This window comes from Chelonia mydas, chromosome 26 (assembly GCF_015237465.2).
Source record: "Chelonia mydas isolate rCheMyd1 chromosome 26, rCheMyd1.pri.v2, whole genome shotgun sequence".
NCBI lineage: Eukaryota > Metazoa > Chordata > Testudines > Cheloniidae > Chelonia > Chelonia mydas.
The window spans coordinates 14,166,353-14,188,206 of record NC_057859.1 but is presented as its reverse complement, the minus strand read 5'-3'; the positions used below and the strand labels follow the sequence as shown (position 1 = coordinate 14,188,206).

At 53.2% G+C, this 21,854-nt stretch overlaps 1 protein-coding gene across 4 annotated transcripts; it reads right to left on the bottom strand.

Annotated features, from left to right (window-relative positions):
• Positions 1-859: 859 nt before the first annotated feature.
• On the bottom strand, positions 860-20,805 carry NCAPH (non-SMC condensin I complex subunit H). Of its 4 annotated transcripts, none has more exons than XM_037886459.2 (18): positions 20,660-20,805; positions 19,607-19,847; positions 19,288-19,381; positions 18,077-18,169; positions 14,226-14,364; positions 12,350-12,471; positions 11,772-11,961; positions 11,094-11,185; positions 9,618-9,823; positions 7,859-8,007; positions 7,149-7,255; positions 6,235-6,357; positions 5,786-5,893; positions 4,946-5,110; positions 4,402-4,518; positions 3,708-3,793; positions 2,877-2,952; positions 860-1,917 (listed from the first exon to the last, which is right to left on the bottom strand). In XM_037886459.2, exons 2-18 carry the CDS (start codon positions 19,840-19,842, stop codon positions 1,858-1,860), a joined length of 2,163 nt encoding a protein of 720 aa, XP_037742387.1. In that variant the 5' UTR covers positions 19,843-19,847; positions 20,660-20,805; the 3' UTR covers positions 860-1,857. The 4 variants fall into 4 exon arrangements, with proteins under 4 accessions (XP_037742387.1, XP_037742386.1, XP_043392394.1 ...); XM_037886458.2 differs by having other exon boundaries at positions 1,296-1,917; positions 3,708-3,796; positions 20,660-20,782; XM_043536459.1 differs by having other exon boundaries at positions 1,296-1,917; positions 20,606-20,750.
• Positions 20,806-21,854: the final 1,049 nt, after the last annotated feature.

Below are 21,854 nucleotides of genomic sequence, written 5' to 3'. Positions count from 1 at the left end.
CACCCCCAGCCCAGAGCCCATACCCCCTCCCGCACCCCAACTCCCTGCCTTAACCCATAGCCCCCTCCCACACTCTCCATTTCTCAGCCCCACTCCCCAGGCTGGAGCCCCCTCCTGCACTGCAAACCCCTCATCCCCTGCCCCACCCCAGAGCCTGCACCCCAACCCTGAACCCCCTTCCACACCCTGAACCCCTCATTTCTGGCCCCACCCTGGATCCCTCACCCCCCTGCCCCAGCCCAGTGAAAGTGAGTGAGGGAGGGGGAATGTAGCGAGCAGGGGGTGGGGCCTCAGGGAAGGGGCGGGGCCTTCGGTTTTGTGCGATTAAAAAGTTGGCAATCCTAGCTGATTGCTCCCACAGGGCTCTGGGCAAGGGACGCCACTGGAGCGTAAAGGGAGCTAGGACACTGACACTCAAGTAGGGCTGAGCAAAAGGGTCACCGCTGGCACTTACCTCATGCACTCCAGGTCAGTGGCTGAATCTTAGCGACGGCAGCAGGTCTCCTGAGAGACCCTAGTTGACCACAGCCACTGCACTGCATAATGTTGTGGAGGAGCTGCGGAGAGATCTCCCAGCAGTGCCCCGTTCCTCTGTCTGCACGGAGTTCAACCAGCCATCGACAAGGCACGGCTTTCTGCCAGACACCGCTCCTCTAGGCGTCTAAAGGCCCTGGGCTCTGCTAGCTCCAGACAATAGCTGTGCCGGAGCACCCCCGGGTGAGGGCCAGGGTTGCTCAGACTTCTCTGCCCAATTTAGTTGGATAAAAGTAAAGGTTTTGCTTGTGTTCCTGCGTTGCACATGACTGGATGCGTGCCCTCCTGGGATCACAGGTGGGGCACAGCCCAGCAGCCTTGAATTCTGCTGCTCAGAGCAGCTGGTCTTGCGTATGCAGATGTGACTGGATCCGCACAGCCCGAGAGTACACTGGCCTGGGTCTACATACACGTCGCAACTGATGGGGAGAGCTGAAGCCTTATTCCAGTGAAGCCCCAGCGATGTCACGTCTATACATATGCCGGGACTGCGCGCCACAGAACTCTGCAGCACACCGGTACGGCGGTATCACTTCTTGTTTACTCCAGTTGGGAGAATGGACAGAGGCAGCTGATGCGAAGTCTGCCAATGCAGAGTTCAGGAGGGCACCCACAGCCCGATGCCCTACCTTTCGCATGGTTTTACTCTTCTCTGCTTCACCGCCGCCCAGCACCGTGAATTCTGAAACTATGCGGGAGATGCAGTGGGGTTTGTTCTACCCCTGGGAAACCCACTCTCCCCCAAGCAAAGCAGAGCCCCCAAAATCTGAACCAACATTGCAGTTTCTTTTATTTTTTTAAAAAGCTGTACAAAATAGGTTAAATCATTTCAGAGAGATCCTAATAATGTGTAAAGCGATGAGACAATAGAGTTAAGGGGGTAATAACCCAGTAATTACAACAGGTTCTATGTACAGAAACTGAGATGGGGAGAGGGGGGAAGATATGCTGGAGAGTTCTTTGCTGTAGCAGTGGCTATGGCAAGAAGCAGCATGAATCTGTGGGTCATTGTTACCATCTAAAAAGGCAAGAGAGACAGTTGGATGGTTCAAAGAGGGCTCCAGTTCCCATGGAGGCATGAGAGTAGCAATCCCCATCTGCCTGAGTGCCCTAGGAGCCCAGGTTTGGAGAGGCAGGTGTCCATGATTCACACAAGGTGTTCTGAGAAATCCCATTGGTAGTGCTGGCAGGGGAGAGAAAGCTACCAGTGATGAGAGACCCAGTCATGCCACTCGCTGAAACGAATGGCTAGTCTCATGGTGGGGCGAAGAGCTCCCGTCTTATCAGAGCAGCCAGAGCGCCCTGCTCCGCCCACGTGGCACATCAATCTCCTTGCTTCACAAGGACGTCAGACAGGTCCTCTACCCCCTCCAGCGTCAGATTCTGAAGAGGAGAGGAAGCAGATTAGTTCTACAAGCCAGACTCTTCCCAGCAGAGACCACCATAGCCAGCCCACAGGAAAGCTGTTACTGACAGATCACAACGGCAAAGATAGTTGAACTAGTCATGAGCCCAGTCTCCCCTGACTTCCAGCTTTGTACCTAGAACCGTCCCTAGGCTGGAACCATCTTAGAGTCACTGCCCAAGAGCCAGCTTGCTTATTTCCTATCAGTGCTTGGGAAACTGAATTAAAAACCCACAGCACAGAAGTGATGTTCAAAGCAAAGTTCGGGTCTGAGCTAAGCCAAGGGAAGACAGGGTGAAAGGCCAAATTCAAGCCTTAAATCAAGACCAATGTGCTCATTTGTGGATTAATAACCACCTCAAAGAGGACGTAGGAGTAAGCAGAGAGCCTCCTACAAGGACTTGAAGAAGGGATTGATCAGCAAAGAAAGCTACAGCTTGGAAGTCAGAAAGCATAGGCATGAAAAGAGAATTGCAAAATTCAAGCTGAGTTAGACCTTGCAAGGGAAATTAAAGCAGTAAAAAGTTCTTTGGTCATAAATAAAAAACCCAAGAAGAAAAGTGGGGTTGCTATAAAGCAGCAGAGGAGTGAAGTTCTGGAACAGCCTCCCAAGGGGAGCAGTGGGGGGCAAAAACCAAACTGGCTTCAAGACGGAGCTTGAGAAGTTTATGGAGGGGATGGCCTGATGGAACAGCCTACAATGGCATGCAGTTGATCTGCGACTGCTAGCAGCAAATATCCACAGTGGCCAGTGATGGGACGCTAGATGGGGAGGGCTCTGAGCTACTGCAGAGAATTCTTTCCCGGGTATCTGGCTGGTGGGCCTTGCTCACATGGAATTTTTGGACCCAGCACCTCACTTCTTTCACTGACTGCTCCCTGCAGGCCCAGTGGGATTCATCGGGGTTGCCCAGCATTACACGCGGACACTGCTCACCTTTTCATTTGCCAAGTGCAAGAGGCAGGCAAACGCCAGCGGCACAGAGAGGTTCTGAGCCATCGCGGAAGGCAGTCTGCAAAACAGCCAAAGGAAGGGAGGTGGTTACTCAGAGAGCTGGAGCCTACACATTAGACACCAGTGATGGGGTACACTGATGAGCCAGTGGGGGCTGGTTAAGTGAGTGACAGATCTTTCACCACTCTCCAGCTTTTCCCATTTCCCACTAAGGAGACCAAAACCTCTTTCTCCTCCCCCACCCCCTCCCCCCGAGGGCCTCACCTCAGGCCTACAGCTTCCTCACACCCACCTCCGCAAACCCAGCCAGAAGGAAGCTGGGCCGAGGGGTGAGCAGGCCCTCTGATCGACATTCAGCAACCCAAGCCTGAGATCAAGCTATCCCCACGCGCAGCAGAGGGCAGAGCTTCATACTGCGGCCAAGACATTCAGAGGATGCTACACTGCCATGAAGCACCTGCAGCTGGCCCATGTCAGCTGGCTTGGGCTCAGGGGCTATAAAATGGCAGTGTAGACCTTTGGGCTCAGCCCAAGCTCTGGAACCTGGACGGAGGGAGGGTCTCAGAACCCAGCTTCCAGCCTGAGCCCATCAGCTGACACGGGACAGCTGCAGGTGTTGCATTGCAGTGCAGGTATCCCCCCCTCGGAGGCCACTCACTGTTCAGACTGACACCCCCTTGGTGTAAAAGCCGAGAGCGGCATTATCCCACCGGGGGCAGATGGGGAGTTAATAGGGAACACCCAGGATTCATCCAGAGGCTAGCAGCCATGGCACAGCAGGCCTCTCTAGGAAGGGTCTCTACCCCCACGTACCTGTGAAGCAGATCTTTTGTGATGCCACTGAAGACCTTCTTGCCTGCTAGTGTTACAGAGTCGGTCTCCTTCTCTGCAACTTCATTCTGCTTCAGCAAGGGGAGAAAAGGCAGATAGAGTCAGACCCAGACCGGTCAGGGTGCTCACCGGGACTACACCAGGAAAGCCTCACCCCAGGATTCCAGGTCTTTGCTTTCCCAAACACGAGCAAGCCCAAGATGCACCATGAAGGAGTCTATCGGCATCAGACTCGAGCGTCTCTCCCCATGCGTGCTGGGAGACGCCCTCCCAGCTGAGGGAGGGACACAGCTCCTTCTGGACAGAGCCAGCCTCTCTCCTAAGGCTGCCAGGGACAGTCTGGCCCCTTGGGGAGCCACGTGCATTGATCTGAAGCCCTCCCCAGGCCACATCAGCATGAGAGAAAGAGACCAAAGCTGAGAGCTCCCATAGTGAACAGGACAATCCTGCCAGTGCTGGCAGGGTCGTGCTGAATGGGCTACTTTACCCACCATTCGAGATCCCCCAGGGCTTGGTAAGGTGCCTGCTAGTAGCACCAGAGATGCCTGGGCTGGGAATGCAGTGGAATCAGCCAGCCAGGTCACTACGGTGCAGAGGGAGGCCTGAGAAGGGGCTGTCAAGCTGGTACACGTGTGGGTGGCCGGGGATGGCTGCTTTGGGTTCTCCTTGCACTCACCTCTGCCCCCACCTCCTCCTTCTGCACATCAGTCAGGAGGTCCCACATGGTCCGCTTTAGCCTCTTCATGTCCATCTTTTTGGCCGTCTTTGCATAATGAATTTCTATCTTATTGACCTGAAGGTAGACATGCAGGGTGAGAAGGGCGGTGAGAAAGCAGCAGCGTCCCCAGGCAAGCGGAAGCGTGTCACACTGATCAGAGAGCCGAGTCCAGCAGGATCCCCTCTGGGCGGTTTGGCGGGCATTATTCTACCGGATGGAGCACTGCAACCAGTTAGTCCCTGCGCCTCAGCATGCAGGCCCGTTCCGAAGGCAGCGCAGCCTGCTCCATCCCACAGAGAGCTTCCCTTCCATGGGCCTCCTGCAGCTGGAGCCTCAGACTAGTCCCCCCGCTGCTGCACTGGCCAGCAGCTTGCTACGGGGAGCGCACAGGCGCTTCACTGCTCTCCAGGGGCCCCTGCCCACCCTGCAGCTCCGACAGAGGCAAGCTCAGGACTAAGCCACATACCAGCCGGGACCGCATGGGCAGCATGCCAGCTCTTACCTTCTGGGGCTCAGCAACGAGGTTGGACTCTCCATACGTCGTGATGTCAGCCCCCAGGGCCCTGCTGAGATCACCATACGGATCCGTCCCCATTACGGTCAGTTCAAACGGCCCACCCTGGCCCATAAAGTCAACGGGGTCGGGGTCATCGTCGCTATCAGCAGCCTGAGCAGTTATTGGGGGAAAAAAGAGAAGCCTCACACCGGTGCCGTAGTCCGTGTGCTCCCTGCAAATCCCAACAGCAACATGCAGGGTTCCCCACCCCCCGAGATGCACCATCTACACCCCAGCACCAAAGGATTCCCAGAGCTGGGAAATGCCAAGGGATGCCCGAGCTCGCCCACCACAGGGGGCATGACTGAATGTGCGGCACCGGGTCTGCGAGGGCACTGAAGCAAGTCCGTGAAGTTTTTAAAGAGCCAAGGCAGAGCACCTGGAACAGGATCCTGCTGGGAAGCCACTGGAGGATGTGACAATTGCTCTGTGAGCAGAGGGTTTGCACACACGGGAGCGGGGGTGTGTGTGTGTGTGTGTGTGTGTGTGTGTGCACGCGCGCGTCCGAGGTTTTAGCAGGTGGATAGAGGCACATTTGCAGACATAGGAGCTGGCTAGTTCGGAGTCAGCGCGATTCCACGGATAGCAAGTGTGGAGGGATGAGGACGCTCCTCCTGCCCAGAGAAAGGTTACAAGAGTCAGCTGCCGTTTCACTAGTGAAATCCGGTAAGCCCGAGGCTTTGTGTGGTGCTGGAGGCCGCTCTCCCAGGTGGATCTTTCCCGCTGGAGAAAGATGGTATTTTCCACCGACAGTACACAGCCAAGTGACACCCCCGCCCCACCTACCTTCAGTGCAGGACAGAAGTTGGAGGTGTCATTGGGGTTGTTGTAATCATACTCTCCAATCTCATCCTCTTGGTCAGATGAGCTGCTCTGCAGAGCCTTCCTCCACAGCTGCCGGGACAAGGCCAAGGGGGAGAAAAAGGACAGAGATCCTGAACACTGCCCAGACTAGCATCCAGACAGCCATATTCCCTTTCTCCTAGGCCCATGGCACTCCTCTTCCTCCCCAGGTCCATCCCAGCCCTCCTCCATTTTACCCTCTGCCCTCCTCTCCGTGCACAGCACGCCTGCTATCAACAAGGCGGCAGGTGTAACCAGATGAACCGAGCGCTTCCTTAGCGGACTGTCTCCTGGTGGAGGAGTGTTCGGTGACTGCACTATGGGAGTCCTGCAGCCCATGGCACAGCAGGCAGGGCGGAAGAACCCAGCTGGGGTCGGGAAGAGAACTGTACCTTGATAGCTGGTTTGAGGGAGAGCCGGATGATGTTGTCGGGGTCATAGTGGAAGTCTTCAGGGAGCGTGGTGCTCTTCTTGTTCTGGTTGTCAAGGGTTGCTTTGGCCAGAGTTGTCGCGGCCTGTTCAAGGTGAACACCACATTACGCCAGAGCACCTGCCACGCCGGGGGCCAATCCTAGCCCAAGCACGTCCAGCCTATACCCCAGGGAGCCGTTTCAAAGAACTCCCTTGCTTGCCAGGGCACGGGAGCGCCGAGTTCCACCCAGCATTGGAGTAAGCATACTAAGAGTTTGGAAGTGGGTCCTCAGAGCTCCATGGTCCAGAGTAGAGAGTGGGGGATATTCAAAGGGATGCCCAATGCACCAGCAGCAGCAGAGAGTAAGTGGGAAGACAACCAGCCCGGGACTGGCACTACGGTGCCTCGAAAGGCTCGAGCTGTGGAAAACTACGGGAAAAGGCACCTTTGCACTCAACAGCTCTGCCCACTGTTTATTCAGTCAGACCTGTTCACTTTAGTGACTACAACATGCTTCTACTCCAGATTACTCCTGGGAGTCTCAAAAAGCGAACAGCTCTGGGATAGAAAGCTGGAATCCATGCTGGCGTCCCCCCTGTACAGATCTGTTAGCTGTGTGCCCCTGGCAGCTCTGCATACTGCCCTCGCTGACCCCGGGAAGAATCCAGCAGGACTTCCAGAATACAGGGCTAACAGAGAAAGTCTCTACTGTCATTTGATCTGGAGTGAGGAACACCCCCACAGATGGGCCTCCAGGGCTGATTTTAGAGTCCAGTTCACAGCAAAACCCCATTTTAAAAAAAATCTGCCAATGGCTTGTATTAAAAGACGCTCCCCATGTCACAGAGGAGGGAGCAGAAAACAGCCAGGTCCCCGTGGCAACCCAGTACATACCCTAGTCTTACGGAAACGCGTCGTAAAGTCAATATCCTCATCAAAGTCAAGCTCAAAGACTTTCTTTGTGTTCCTCTTCCTGCCCCCCTTCTCAGCGCCCGTGTCCACTGCAGAAAGGGAGGTTATGGTCAATGCTCAACACTTGGGGGGAGGAGAATCAAGTGCTTCTACCTTTACTTCTCAGATACTGTTCCTAGCCTGCTTGGAAACGGCCCCAGATCACCCGCACCCAGGTATTCTGGAGCGAAAGGAAAGGAAGATGGCACATGCTCCGCCTTCAGTCAGCAGAGCTCTTCTGTGAGCTAACCGAGGTGCTGGAGTTTTCGTTGTAGATTTAATATGTTAAAGGGCTGTTTGGCTTTCTAAAGCAGCACAAGCAGATAACGCAATTGAGCTTTGTTGTGTTGGAGGGAGGTTGCAGGCAAACTGGGATAGATATTTAAACTGGTATCCCCTATGGCTGCACTAGGACAGGACCTAGGTAGTACGCTATTACATAGATATATTCCCCCTCACTCCATACCAAGCTAGACTTCCCCCTAGACAGAGAGAGCTCCTCCTAAACTGGCTGGAAGACTGGAGAGCAGTGCACGGTGGTCTCTACCCTGATAGTCACTACTCAGTGGCTAGAAAGGCATCTGTCTCTAGACACACCAGAAGTTTACGGTAAAGTGGATCCACTTTCTGAACTTCATCCTACAAATACGTACGTTTATGGTGAGGCTTAAAGCGCCAGTGCTCTGGGCCGGCCCACATCAACATGGTGCGGGGGCTGAAGTAGGAATACTCTCCAGGTTTCACAGAGAGATGGAGGCACATGCTCCCGATGTCTCCCTCCGCAAGGGGAATCACGTCCTTACTGAAAGAGCACCCCCCCCCCGAAATCGGTTATAATCCATGCAAAAAACCACCACCACCACCACCCACTACAGTAGCCCAGGGGCTAGCCAGTATGTGCATGGATCACTGTCGGATGGGATCAGTCCTGTTCAGATGCGGGTCATTTCCCCCTCCAGTGGCCAGTCTGCAAAAAGTATAAAAGCCTTAACACAGACAACCCTTGATCTTAAGCAGGTGGGGAGCAGTGGCTTCTAATCGCTATGCCTCTTATTCACGGTCTTGCTGGCGACCATGCTGTTGGTTGTAGAGAGAGACACAAAAATAATACAAGTTTGCTGACTTGCCAACAGGCGTTCTGGGGTTTGGGAAGCAGATGGCAATTTGCTATCTTGCTCCCTAAGGAGGTACAGGATAAGCAGCTGAATAAGGGTGATTTCCCTAGCTTCATTCCCTTTCGTCTCAATCCATCCCATTCCAATAGATGCCCACCACAGACAGCGGAAAGGGGTTTCACTTTCCTCCTTCTGAAGTCCGCAGGGGGTAAGGGCAGGTGTTCTGGCTCTAGCCAAGGGAACGGTCTGGGCACCTTGCAGTCCCTGCCAACTCCCAGCTACAAAAATATCTCCAGACATGGCGGTCAAATGGTTGATGTAGGGTAAGGATGCCCATCCCTTCAGAGGTGCTTTGCACAGGGTCAGGGACTGGTGGCTAACAGACTGAAGTGGCTTGAATTGAAGTAACAAATACTCTGGTGCGACACACAGCCAGGTTCTAACTTTTATTAACAAAGTGCAACCACCTGAATATCTTCAGCACCGATGGTTCCAATGAGTCGTAGCAGGGATGGTTGGAATGGGGGACTGGGAGAAATTTAAAACCATTTTAATTGCATGTGACATTTAAACAGTGGAAGGAGACCCTTTAGATAGCTGTGCAGCTTACTTTTAACCTGGAGATCATACTGGATGGATGCCGGCCTGGTTGGAGTCATTAACTGGGATCCTAGTTTTCCGTGATCAAAAAAAAAATCAAAATTCTCCAACAAACAAAAGAAAAACCATAAAAAGCCATCTCTTTCCGCAGCTAAAATGAAACACTGAACTTTACTTTCCCTAGTTACCCTGAGGGATTAGTTGAACACAATATTGTATTGATATACAGTAGAACCCCGTTTATCCAGCTCTCTGTATTCTCCGAACCACCAGCCACCTGAGCCCCACCGGTGGCGGTTAGGTTAATACTGAGAGCCGGTCATCGAAGGCTCGGATAAACGGGGTTCTGCTGTATGTTTTTATTTTTTTCACAAAACGTAAAAATGAAAGATTCTCTGTAAAAGCGCAAATTCCGTTTTTCCAGGGCGAACGGATTTCTAGGATCCCTGGTCACCAAGTCCCATTTCCGTCTCTCAGTGGGGGAAAGAAAAGATTAGAGAGAGTCCTATCATGAGAAGTTACTTGATTCACGGATACCACCTGCACTGTAAGCAAGCTCTGCTTGTAAACTTCATTGCCTCAGGAAACCTACTATCAAAACACGGCTGTTCGACATCCTGAGCTGGAGGCTGTGGCTGGATGGCAAACCCCAGCTGATGAAGGACTTAGCGCTGCAGACCAAAGCAACACCACGTACCTCATGCTCTCACGCACCATCCTGCAGGCCTCCAGCTTGTCTGAGAGCGTCCCAACGTCCCCTGCTACCGTTCTATCTGGCATGTCTGCATCAAAGTCATCCTCCACTAGGGCATCAGCATAGTCTGCAGGGTCACAATCCACCTCTGCCTTGATATCAAAGACTTGGTCGCTTTTCTTAAATTTATCCAGCAGAGCGGACACTGACTGCAGAACAGAAAGAACAAGTTACTCACTCACAGAAAGGATTCAATACCAAACCCTGGGCCTCCAAGGCAAAATAAGACACCTATGCAGGGCTTAACACATTTGCTCCAGAATATAAACCCTACTTGAGGCCTAGTACTCAGAGAGAGTGGACTAACTAAAAACCTGAAGGGGATTGGTTATCCAGAGAAAGGGCACGTCAGAGAATCCCACACCCAGGTAACCTTCTTTGTTTTGTTCAACATCTTTATCAACGATCTGGATGATGGGATGAATTGCACCATGAGCGAGTTTGCAGATGACACTAAACTGGGAGGGGGGTTCCAAAGAGGATGGAGCTCAGCTAGCTCAGTGGTGGGAGATAACAGAACAAGGAGTAATGGTCTCAAGTTGCAGTGGGGGAGGTCTAGGTTGGATATTAGGAAACACTATTTCACTAGGAAGGTGGTGAAGCACTGGAATGGGTTCCCTAGGGACGTGGTGGAATCCCCTTCCTTAGAGGTTTTTAAGGCCCAGCTTGACAAAACCCTGGCTGGGATGATTTAGTTGGGGTTGGTCGTGCTTTGAACAGGGGGTTGGACTAGATGACCTCCCGAGGTCTCTTCCACACCTAATCTTCTATGAACCTGCTCATCCTTGGAGCCTTCATCCTGTAGATTCAACGCTATAGGGCGTCAGCCTCAGGGGATAGACAGGGAAAAGAAATTAAGAAACTGAAGAACTAAACTCAGGTGATGACTCCTGAATGGAGCATATCCTCGGGCACATGCAGGCCATTTGAGCCCGGAGTACATCGCCCTCTTCCCAATCTAGAAGGACAAGAATTGATCCCATCTTGTACTCAGTATGTGTTTTCTCAGTACCTCAAGATGCAAGAGGAATCAACCTCTCTGCTCTACACCAATAGTGGCCGATTACAATAATCCTAGGGAATCCTTTTGCGAAGGCCAGGGCCTTAATAAGATGTCTGAATGGCGTGTATTTCTCCAGAGACGTCCCTTTAAATAGTTTAAAATCCTATTGTCTGTTTAAAAGTAGGTCAGATACTTGAGTTAGTCCCAGAATTCTAGTTACTAAAATGCACCCCAGGGAACTGCATATCATGTCCCTATCCGGTTCTGTCAGAATAGCCCGGACCCCGCAGAGCAAGTGTCCCTTTCCTTTCCAGCCTGCAGAGAGATCTTTGACAGAGGCAGCTGAGCACACTGGGAACAACTCCCATATCACGCTCTGCACTGAGCGAATATGAGCAGCTTGCTAACAGACATACCTCATCATGGGAGTCACTGTCCCAATGGGACAGCTGGAAGCCACTCAACGTAGGGCAGATGGGGCGCGGTTCGATGCACTGCAGCAGGATAGCTAGAGACCACAAAAGCAGTAAGGAGATATTATGAACAGGGATAATGATCAGCAATTAACCTAAACCACCATCAAATAATCTGGATTTATACTACTGCTGAGATGACCGTACCTCAAATATGGACAAGCATTTCAGAACACACGCATGGGAGTTGAAGGTTGGAGAAGAAAGCTATTGCCCCACCACTGAGAGACTAACGCAGGAAATAAATGCCTGAAGCCACACACACTGTTTACTTTCACCCTACACTGGCCATGATTTTATGGTTTAAGCCTAAAAAGCAGCAGGAACCAAGAAACCTACCCTAAAATCTGTACCATGCATCCAGTTTAGGAACACCTCCCCCTAAGCAATACATGTGTGACAGCACCAAAGGGTTAACCGAGGGGGGAGGGGCAGAATTAGATAACTGAAGCCAGAATGAGGTCAGCTGAGACCAAAACGTTAACAGATGAGCCAAACAGCGAAGGGAACATGGTGCCTGTTGTGCTGAGAGACAACGAGCATAAGAACTATTAGGGAGTTCGGTGGGATGGAGCGGGAGCCTGTAAGAGTCCAGAGTTCACAGTTATTACTTCCACCTACACTTCAGGTCTGCCACCTTCACAGGAGCAGAGCTCGGGGACTCCAAGGTCTCAGACGATGGGAGCGGCGTGACCTTGGCATCCAACAGGAGCTCACAGCGATAGCTGTGGGTGTGCAGGGTGCTGAGGAAGATGCCAACCGTGCTGCACTCATCGAAGGAGGCTGCTGTCTTCTGGAACATGGGATCAACCTGAACATGGACACAAAGCGAGAAGAATCAAGGAACAGAGGCGGAGGGAAAACAGATGATGGAGGGACACGAGACCCCATCACAGAGAAGCTCTAAACAGAGACATGAGCTTCACACTCACACTTGGGTTAACTAGTGCAGAGTTGGCTTGCTGAAGAATTTGAAGCGCACCAGTACAGGAGGGACACGGTGGAGACAGATAAGAGATTTGCTATGACAGCAGAGTGCAGAGATAGGCAAGAGGAAAGCATATGAATGCTAGAGCCTGACACAAGCTTGCCATGTTGAGAAGAGGAGTTACATGGGGGTGAGGAAGGAGAAGTGTCTTTCTGGCTCAGGGTTGAGTAGAACAATTGCTACACGAAAACTCCAGGGCAGTATTCCCCACCTCACTTCTGCGATCTGCCTGAGAGACGTTTATGTTATTCAGGTTCTGTTCGATTGTTTTGTACGAGTGCCTCTTCTTTGTCTGGAGCTTCTTGGCAGCTTCAGTACCGGCAGCAGCTCCATCTATAAAAAGGAGAATTACTGCAGAGGCTGCCTCTAGAGCCATGTAGCTACCAATGGGTAGGGGTTTGACTCTTCTTGAAAAGTGGTGAGTTGAGAGTATATCAAACATAGACCTGACCCACTCATTCCTTTCTAAATCTCTTCTATTCCCTCAAGCCTTTGACTAAGGCAGGTTGTGTGTTTGGGTTTTACCCTACACGCTCATCTGGAGTTACCACAAAAATCAGTGAGCAGGTTCAAGAGTTGTGAAAAAAAAAACTCCTCAGAATTACTACGAAAATAATTCTAGGTTTATTTAAAAATCTGAGAGCAAAAGGCAGGACTCAAACCCACTGGGCAGACGCTGCAGAGATGCAGACAAGAAAATTTCCTTTGATGCACAGAATCCAGCTCCGTCCTCCACAAAAATCTCTTCTCATCTAGATTAGTTTGTGAGAATTAACACACTCTTCTCCTTGCACGTGCTGGTGAGACTATCATCTCTGATTTCACACAGTGCAGCCCCACGTCAGCTGACAGCGTAGAAACTAAGTGACATGAGTCCCTGGGCTCAGCTGAAGCTGCTTTAGTGTAAAAGAGCCAGCGTTTTGTCGGCCAGAGAACAGAGGACTGATTGTACAACTTGTAGCTCTCGATCTCCTTGCTCACGCAGACCAGCACAAGTAGGAGAAAAGTTCTGGACTAGGGAACACAGGCCTAGACAAGTCAAAAACCTAAGTCCCTCCAACTGATCAAATTAACCCCAAAATAGCCATATAATACCTACTCATAGCAAAGCCTTCACTACACTAAACGAAAGCAGGGAGCACAAACCAGACTGGATCAGCACTATACATTTGGGGAAATCTTTTCAATTATTTCTTATTTAACTGCATTTAGATCCCTAAACGAACAGGGAAATCAGAAACCCATCTCATTTGGCCCCTCCCTTACTGCCCGTGGAATGGGAAGCTGAAAAAGACATTGCACATACATGCTAGAGCAATCTGGATTCATTCAGCTTGCTTAGGAATATAGGTCTGCCATAAATAGATCAGACCATCAGTCCATATGGCTCAATGTGCTATTTCCATCTGTGGCCAATACCTGCACACAAAACTGTCCCATAATGCACCTGACCAGTGATTCGATGCTGATGGTCACAGAGGGCGTGGGAAATCCGGGGCAGTGCGTGTATCCTAAGGATTAGATTCCATTATTTTTATTTTAGCTTGTATGACTACAAAAGTTACTGGGCATAAAATTATCCATATTGGGTATGTCTGGATTCCCAGCAAAGGGAAGTTATAGAAAATTAACTAAAGGCTGTGTTTCCTTTTGTTGACTAATCTGTCTTTCAACAGGACAGTCTGCTTTTGTAGCACAAGACAGGATGAAGACAAAGGGGTGCTTCCTCTCATGATTTTGAATCTCTCAGTCAGGCCACTCTGCCAGAATAAGTAACCCAAGTACTCACATTCAGCTCAGAGGAGGGAGAGTGGTCTAGCAGGCTGAGCACAGGACTTGGGAATCAGGAGATTTGGGTTCTAATCCCATCTCTGTCACTGATTTACTGTGAATTTATGCAGTCACTTCTCTCCATTTTCCCATCCTTAAAAAGGGCCTGGAAATCTACAGATGCTGTGTAAGCATAAGACTGTTATACAGAGGTCCTGCACCAGTTATGAGTGCAGGACCAGTTGGAGTTATGACCAGGAGAGACTGGTCCAACTCCCTTGATTAGTACATCAAAATGAAAGCAGCAAGAAGCACACCTGCACCCTGGCTGTCCACATCCTTTGTGGGTGCTGAGTCTTTGCCCAACCCTCCAAGAACCTTGTATACATCTGCATGGACAGCATCCACTCTCACCGCATAGATCTTTGTGCTGGCATCCAGGGTGCCGGCTGCTATCTGTGAAACAGACCGAACAGAACACACAATTAGAAAGGATCTCATCTCATTGGGATAAATTTGCCGGACAAAGTTCATGTTCCACCCGTCAGCACTACCGGAGATGGATTCCTTTTGTAAAAAGGATACTTTATGAGCATGAATCACTGCAATGCATTTCTTTTCAGCCACACTGGGCTCTTTCATCCCTTTTCCTTCCACAAAACACAGATCTTCAGTCATGTAGCCGTGGATCCTATGGCATTTGTTTCTCACCCATTCTACGTGCCACCGCTGTGACCCATTCTATGAAATTGAAGACCACAGTCCTCTCTTTCACATGAGCTTCATACATGGAGGTCAAATGTAGTTATGGTCAGGCCACCATTACCCTAAGACCCAGCCACACTGGAACTCTGCATTTTGTGCTGTTCTCCAACCTCCTAGATCTCGCCTGTCTTGCACACCTCATTTTAGCTAAAAGTTACACTCTTATTCCCCCCCTTTCAAAACTGAAAGTTATAGCTCCATCTCCTGCCAGTGCCAGCTGGTCCAGCTCTGTTTTGCTTTGAGGATTCTCAATGACGACCTCTCTTTGTACTGTCTATCTGCAACTGAGTCCAACTTTATTGTATGTTGTTGCCAAAAGTTTCATTAATTAACTGCTTCTCCTTGTCCCTCTCCTGCCCCGTCACAATTTCACCCCCTGCTACCAGAGACAGTGTCACTTGTACTTCTGCTGTACTGAATTCCACCCAGATTTTCTACCCTGTAGTGCCCTTCAGCAAATACCAGCTCCCTAAGCCCACCTGATGCTTCAAAAAGATTGGGGAGGTGTGGGGGGTAGATACTTCTCAGAGGTACCCAGGGCAGTGAGACATCTCTACCGCCTGCCCTTAGCACAAGGAACCCTGTGCCTTCTATGGGTCAGTTCCTCAACACCACCAGCCTCTGGCAACGTAAGAGCAGCCAGACTGGGTCAGACCAAAGGTCCATCTAGCCCAGTACCTGTCTTCCGACAGCGGACAATGCCAGCTGTGCCAGAAGGAATGAAAAAGCACAGGGCAAGTATCAGAGGCATCTTCTGTCACCCAGTCCCAGCTTCTGGCACTCCAAGAGCATGGAGTTGCGTCTCTGACCATCTTGGCAAATAGTCACTGATGGACCTATCCTCTATGAACTTATCTAATTCTTTTTTGAACCCCGTTATCCTCTTGGCCTTCACAACATCTCCTGGCAATGTTTCACAGGTTGACTGTGAGAAGAAATTCTTCCTTTTGTTTGTTTTAAACCTGCTCACTATTAATTTAATCGGCCAACCCCTGGTTCTTGTCTTATGTAAAAGTTATTCACTTTTCCCATACCACTCATGGTTTTATAGACCTTTCTCATACCCCCCTTTGTCATGTCTTTTCCAATCTGAGCAGTCCCAGTCTTTTTAAATCTCTCCTTATATAGAAGCTGTTCCATCATTTTTGTTGCCCTTCTCTCTATGTTTCCCAATTCTAACATATCTGTTTGGAGATAAGGTAACCAGAACTGCACGCAGTATTCCAGGGAGTACCATGGATTTATACAGTGGCATTAGGATATTTACTATCTATCCCTTTCCTAAAGGTTCCTCATATTGTTCGCTTTTTTGACCGCCACTGCAGATTGAGCTGACGTATTCAGAAACTGTCCACAATGACTCCAAGATCTCGCGTGGTAACAGCTAATTTAGACCCCATCATTTTGCATGTATAGTTGGGATGCTTTCCAATGTGCATTACTTTGCATTTATCAGCATGGAATTTCATCTGCCATTTTGTTGCCCAGTCACCCACTTTTGTGAGATCCCTTTGTAACTCTACGCAGTCTGTCAGGTAGATAAGTGTCTCCTGCCTGAAAGAAACCTGTTTTACTACCTTCTGGTGACCAGCCCCAACTCACAGACCTTCAGAGAATAATTTTCAGTATATAAACATCTCTCCTCACCGATTACCTGTACATATCTTTCACAATGATTATGACCACTATTGTGACACAAGGTTTCAGTCGAGATCTTACATGATACCCTGTGGCAAACGAGTAAGTAGAGACCAGATTCAGGGAATCCCTGTAACCCTTGGTAAGTCTCCCTGCAATTTGGCACCAAGAGGTCCCTGAGGCACAGGGGCAGTGTTTCTGACATGAATTCCTCCTTGGCTGAAGTGGAATTGTAATCTCTTCTGTGCATGCGCTTCCTTCCCCAAGCCTAGCAGAGTCCTCTAATAAATGAAGACACGAATACCTTTGCCTAGCTTACCTTTTGCATAGAAGAAGAGCAGTGCAGAGAAAACCACCAGAGAGGCCTTTACTGAAGCCTTCTTTGTAATCTACATTTTGCTTCCAGAACACTCGTGTAGACTCCCATCAACACGGCTTGTGAACATCTGCCCTGGCAGGCAAGTATCTTACTGTTACCAGCAAGCAGCAATGCCCACTGGAAAGCACAACGCCCACATCCAGATCTGGACTCCGTTCTGCCAGTGACTTCCCATGAGTCTCTAGACAAATCACTCCCCCCGTTCCTCAGGCTTGCCCTGCAGAGTGGGGATATGCTCATCTGCCCACCATTACAAAGCACTCGGAGATCAGAAGAAGAAAAGCACTCAAGATACAAAAGTACTATTCTCAGGGTCACCAGACCCCCCGCTATTTAAATCACGACTGCAGAACCCCCTACCCAAGCCTTGTCCACTTAGCACAAGTGAATACTCTGCTGGGGTCCCTCTAAAGAAAACTGTTCCTCCTTTTGTCTCCTCCCATCGCATCCCTGGTTCCCTTCCTGCTGTCCATCTACTCCAGTCTAATTCACTCCGCCTTCAAGTCTCAGACCAAACTCCTTTTGGATATGGCCTTGCTCTATTGCTGGCCTCTAATGTCAAAATAAGGACTTCAGGAAACCTTGCAAGCCATTCCTTGATAAATTAACCCTGGTTTCTCTGGGCTTAATTCTGCTTGATTATACCAGTGCAGAAATCTTACTGATTTCAGTAGTGTAACAAAGAAGAATTTGGCCCTATGAAATTCTATTAGGAGTTACTGTCCAGTCATTTCCATCAGCTATCTTAACCAGGAACAGCAGAGGGGTTCCCGTCCACTGTTCCCTCTAATTTTTTAGATCTGTGTGTGGAATGAATTTTGCTATGTGCACCAATATGTAGGTGATGTGTGGCAGGGGTGAGGCCAAAGGATTTGGAGTCTGGGAGGGGGGTCAGGGCTGGGGCAGAGGGTTGGAGTGTGGGCTCTGGGAAGGGGCTGGGTATGAGGGGTTTGGGGTGCGGGAGGGGGCTCAGGGCTGGGGCAGGGGGGTGGGGTGCAGGGGGTAAGGGCTCTGGCTGTAGTTGTGGGCTCTGGGGTGCGCCAGGTATGAGGGATTTGGGGTGCAGGCTGCCCCGGGGCTGCAGCGGGGAGAGAGGACTCCCCCCAGCCCTCTCTTGACACAGCAGCTCTGGGCGGGGTGAGAGGCGTCTCTCCCCAGCCACGGCAGCTCGGGCAGGGCTGGGCTGGGGGAAGAGGCGCCTCTCCCCACCTGTGCCGCCCTTGATAGCCTACTGCGTGGCAGTGCTGTTTAGAGGGAACTTAGTTCCTGTCTGCCTGCATTATGCCCATTTGAGATTCAGGCAGGAATTAACAAGAGGCCTCTCTGCTCCAGGAGGGAGCAAGAGACAGAGCACTGCACCAAGCTGGCAGCAGCCATCCCCCTCACCTTGAAGTTGGTCAGTTCTGAGTCCTTCTGTTTGAGTATCTCTGCCATGTAGTCTATGAGGTGCAGGCCAAAGGCATTCTTCGTGGTGATTCTCTGAAACACAGCACATAGGCAGCTTCTGTTTTTGGAAAATCATGTCCTTCAATCCACAGTTACATGAGCAACTCTTGGTGGGGAATCTCATCAACAGGGGGTCTTTGGAAATCATTCTAGGCCCAACACTGTTCAATATTGTCATCAACGATCAGAAAAATAAATATAAAATCGCAGCTGATAAAATCTGTGGATGGCACAAAAATTGGCAAGAGAGGTAAATAATGAGGACGACAGGGCAGTCACACAGTGATCTGTATCCCTTGGCAGGCTGGGCCTATTCAAACAAACGGTGTCTTAATACAGCAAAATGCAAAGTTATACATCTAGGAATAAGGAATGCAGATGACAGCTTCAGAATTCAGAGATTACAAGGCTAGCAGGGACTGCTGCAATCATCTAGGTTGACCTCCTGCACAGCACAGGCCAAAGGACTTCCCAAAATTCATTTCCGTATGAACGAGAAAGTTAGAAAAACATCCAAACGTTATTTAAATAAGATTCCTAGCGAGTGGGAATCCACCACGACCTCTGATGGCTAGTTGTCCTCACGGTTAAAAGTTTGTGCCTTATTTAGAGTTGGAAGTTAGACAAATTCAACTTCCGGCCACTGGAACTGGAGTTAGAGTGCCTAAATTAAGAGGGTTACATCTGAGCCCTAGGAATAGGGTAAGGGTGGAAGCCTTGAGCCCTAGGTAGAGGTGGGTGCCCTAGAGCGTGCAAGTGACAGTGAATTTTGTGCGGGTAACACATGGGCTTTACACTAGTTTATTTGTATTGTTATAGCACCCATGGGTCAGGGTTCCGTTGTGCTAGAAGATGCACAAAAAAGTCCCTGCTTTGAAGCTTACAACTTTGGGCTTACAACCAAAGGCTGCATTCTTCGCTTCCAGTCTTAAACTTGGGAGTTATTGAGTCTGTTGCTAAACAGCCCAGAAACGACAGCCTTGAGCATAAGCATAAGAGTCCCAAACTTCACCATCCCCAGCATGGTACACCACGTCCTTTTCTGGGTTTGTGTTTGGGTGCGATTTGCATGTGTAGAATGGCCCCACTCGAAGAACTGGCTTTCTTCAAAGTTGGCTTATTGCACTACACGCAGACCTATTTTCACTTACATTTTCTGTTGACAGCTTGATGCAGGTGGAGTAGTGATCTGAAATCTGGGTGTTTGTCAATTTCGGGATCACAGGCAGGGAGGTTTCTGCCTGCCTAAAGAAAAAACAAGAACCTCTGCTTTAGAGAGCACCGCCGCCTGGGTAGCAATGCACGAGAAAGCAGTTGTAAGACTTCCTCACCCCCGAGTCCCTGGCCTTTTGCACAACTCCACCCGTAGACTTACCCACCCCCACCGAGTCCGGGTACTAACACAGCCCAGGGCATTTCCCGCAGGCAATAAGCAAACTTGCACAGAGCGGCTTCATAAGTCACTCTGACCTGCTGGAAGGGGACTGCACAGAGAGGGGCGAGTCGGTGCTGCTGAGCTGCAGATCGATGACCCTGGAGCGTCGCCGCTGCTTCCGTTCCTGTTCGTCGTCGTTCCCCGGGAAGCTGTCGAGCCCCGGGGTGTTCGAGGTGCTGAGGTGCTGCCGCTTGGTGCTGGGGGACACGAACACGCTGTCGGAGGAGGCGCTCTGGCTGCGACCAGCGGGCTGGGGCGCTGACGTGCTCATCTTCACTGCGGGGGGAGCAGAGAAATACAGAGATGGCAGGTGAGGGGATAATGAGACACTAACTTCAGCCCCCCACTAACCGCCTGGGACATCTCCTGCCCCCACCCCCGCTCCTGGGAGCCTCCCCCTGCAGCCCCCAGGCCAGCCCCCGCAACCGCCCTGGGACACCTCCTCCCCCCCCCAGCTCCTGGGAACACCACCACCACCAGCCCCCCAGTCAGCCCCGCCAACCGTGCTGGGACACCTCCCCCCCCCCAGCTCCTGGGAACACCCACCACCACCACCACCACCAGCCCCCCCAGTCAGCCCCACCAACTGCCCCGGGACACCTCTCCCCCCCCAGCTCCTGGGAACACCACCACCACCACCAGCCCCCCAGTCAGCCCTGCCAACCGCGCTGGGACACCTCCCCCCCACCAGCTCCTGGGAACACCACCACCACCATCAGCCCCCCCAGTCAGCCCCACCAACTGCCCCGGGACACCTCTCCCCCCCCAGCTCCTGGGAACACCACCACCACCACCAGCCCCCCAGTCAGCCCCGCCAACTGCCCCGGGACACCTCCTCCCCCCCCCAGCTCCTGGGAACACCACCACCACCACCAGCCCCCCCAGTCAGCCCCGCCAACTGCCCCAGGACACCTCTCCCCCCCCCCAGCTCCTGGGAACACCCCCCCACACCAGCCCTAGGACACCACCACCACCACCACCACCTCCTCCTCCTCCTCCTCCTCCTGGGAACAGCCTCAACCGCCCTAGGACACCTCCCAGCCCCTGGGGCTCCTCCTCTCTCCCCCCAGGCCCCGGCTGCTCCGAACCGCGCTCGCTGGGGGCGGGGCCTCCCCGTTCGCTGCCGCGCGCCCGGCCCGGCCGACTTCCTCCGCTTCCCGGTTTGAATCGGCCCGCGCGGAGACTGCGCAGGCGCGGCGCGGCGCGGGTGACGTGAGCGGCGGCCGGGGGCGGGGCGGGGCGACCCGCTGGGGAGGATGAGCGCGGACGGGGGCCGAGAGGGCCCGGGGGCTGCCCCACCCCCCCGAGCGCCTGCGCCTGCGCTGGGGGGGGTCTCGTCGGTTACCGCGGGGCGGCCCCAGGCCTGGCCGCTGCGTCCGGCAACCGGGGGGCCGGGCTGGCGGGGGGCTGCGGGGCGGGAGTGGGGGACCCCGGCGGAGCTGGGGGGGGTAGGGCCGGGCTGGCGGGGGGCAGCGGGGCCGGGCTGCGGGGGGCAGCGGGTCGAGAGTGGGGGGCCCCGGCGGAGCTGAGGGGGCGGGGCCGGGCTGGCGGGGGGCAGCGGGTCGGGAGTGGGGGGCCGGGCTGGCGGGGGGCTGCGGGGCGGGAGTGGGCTGGCGGGGGCTGCGGGGCCGGAGTGGGGGCCCCGGTGGAGCTGGGGGGGCGGAGCCGGGCTGGCGGGGGGCTGCGGGTCCGGAGTGGGGGGCCCCGGCGGAGCTGGGGGGGGCGGGGCCGGAGTGGGGGGCCCCGGCGGAGCTGGGGGGCCGGGGCCGGGCTGGCGGGGGGCTGCGGGTCCGGAGTGGGGGGCCCCGGCGGAGCTGGGGGGGCGGGGCCGGAGTGGGGGGCCCCGGCGGAGCTGGGGGGCCGGGGCCGGGCTGGCGGGGGGCTGCGGGTCCGGAGTGGGGGGCCCCGGCGGAGCTGGGGGGGCGGGGCCGGAGTGGGGGGCCCCGGCGGAGCTGGGGGGGTAGGGCCGGGCTGGCGGGGGGCTGCGGGTCGGGAGTGGGGGGCCCCGGCGGAGCTGGGGGGGCGGGGCTGGGCTGGCGGGGGGCTGCGGGTCCGGAGTGGGGGCCCGGGTGGAGCTGGGGGGGCGGGGCCGGGCTGGCGGGGGGCTGCGGGTCCGGAGTGGGGGGCCCCGGCGGAGCTGGGGGGGCGGGGCCGGGCTGGCGGGGGGCTGCGGGGCCGGAGTGGGGGGCCCCGGCGGAGCTGGGGGGCCGGGGCCGGGCTGGCGGGGGGCTGCGGGGCCGGAGTGGGGGGCCCCGGCGGAGCTGGGGGGCCGGGGCCGGGCTG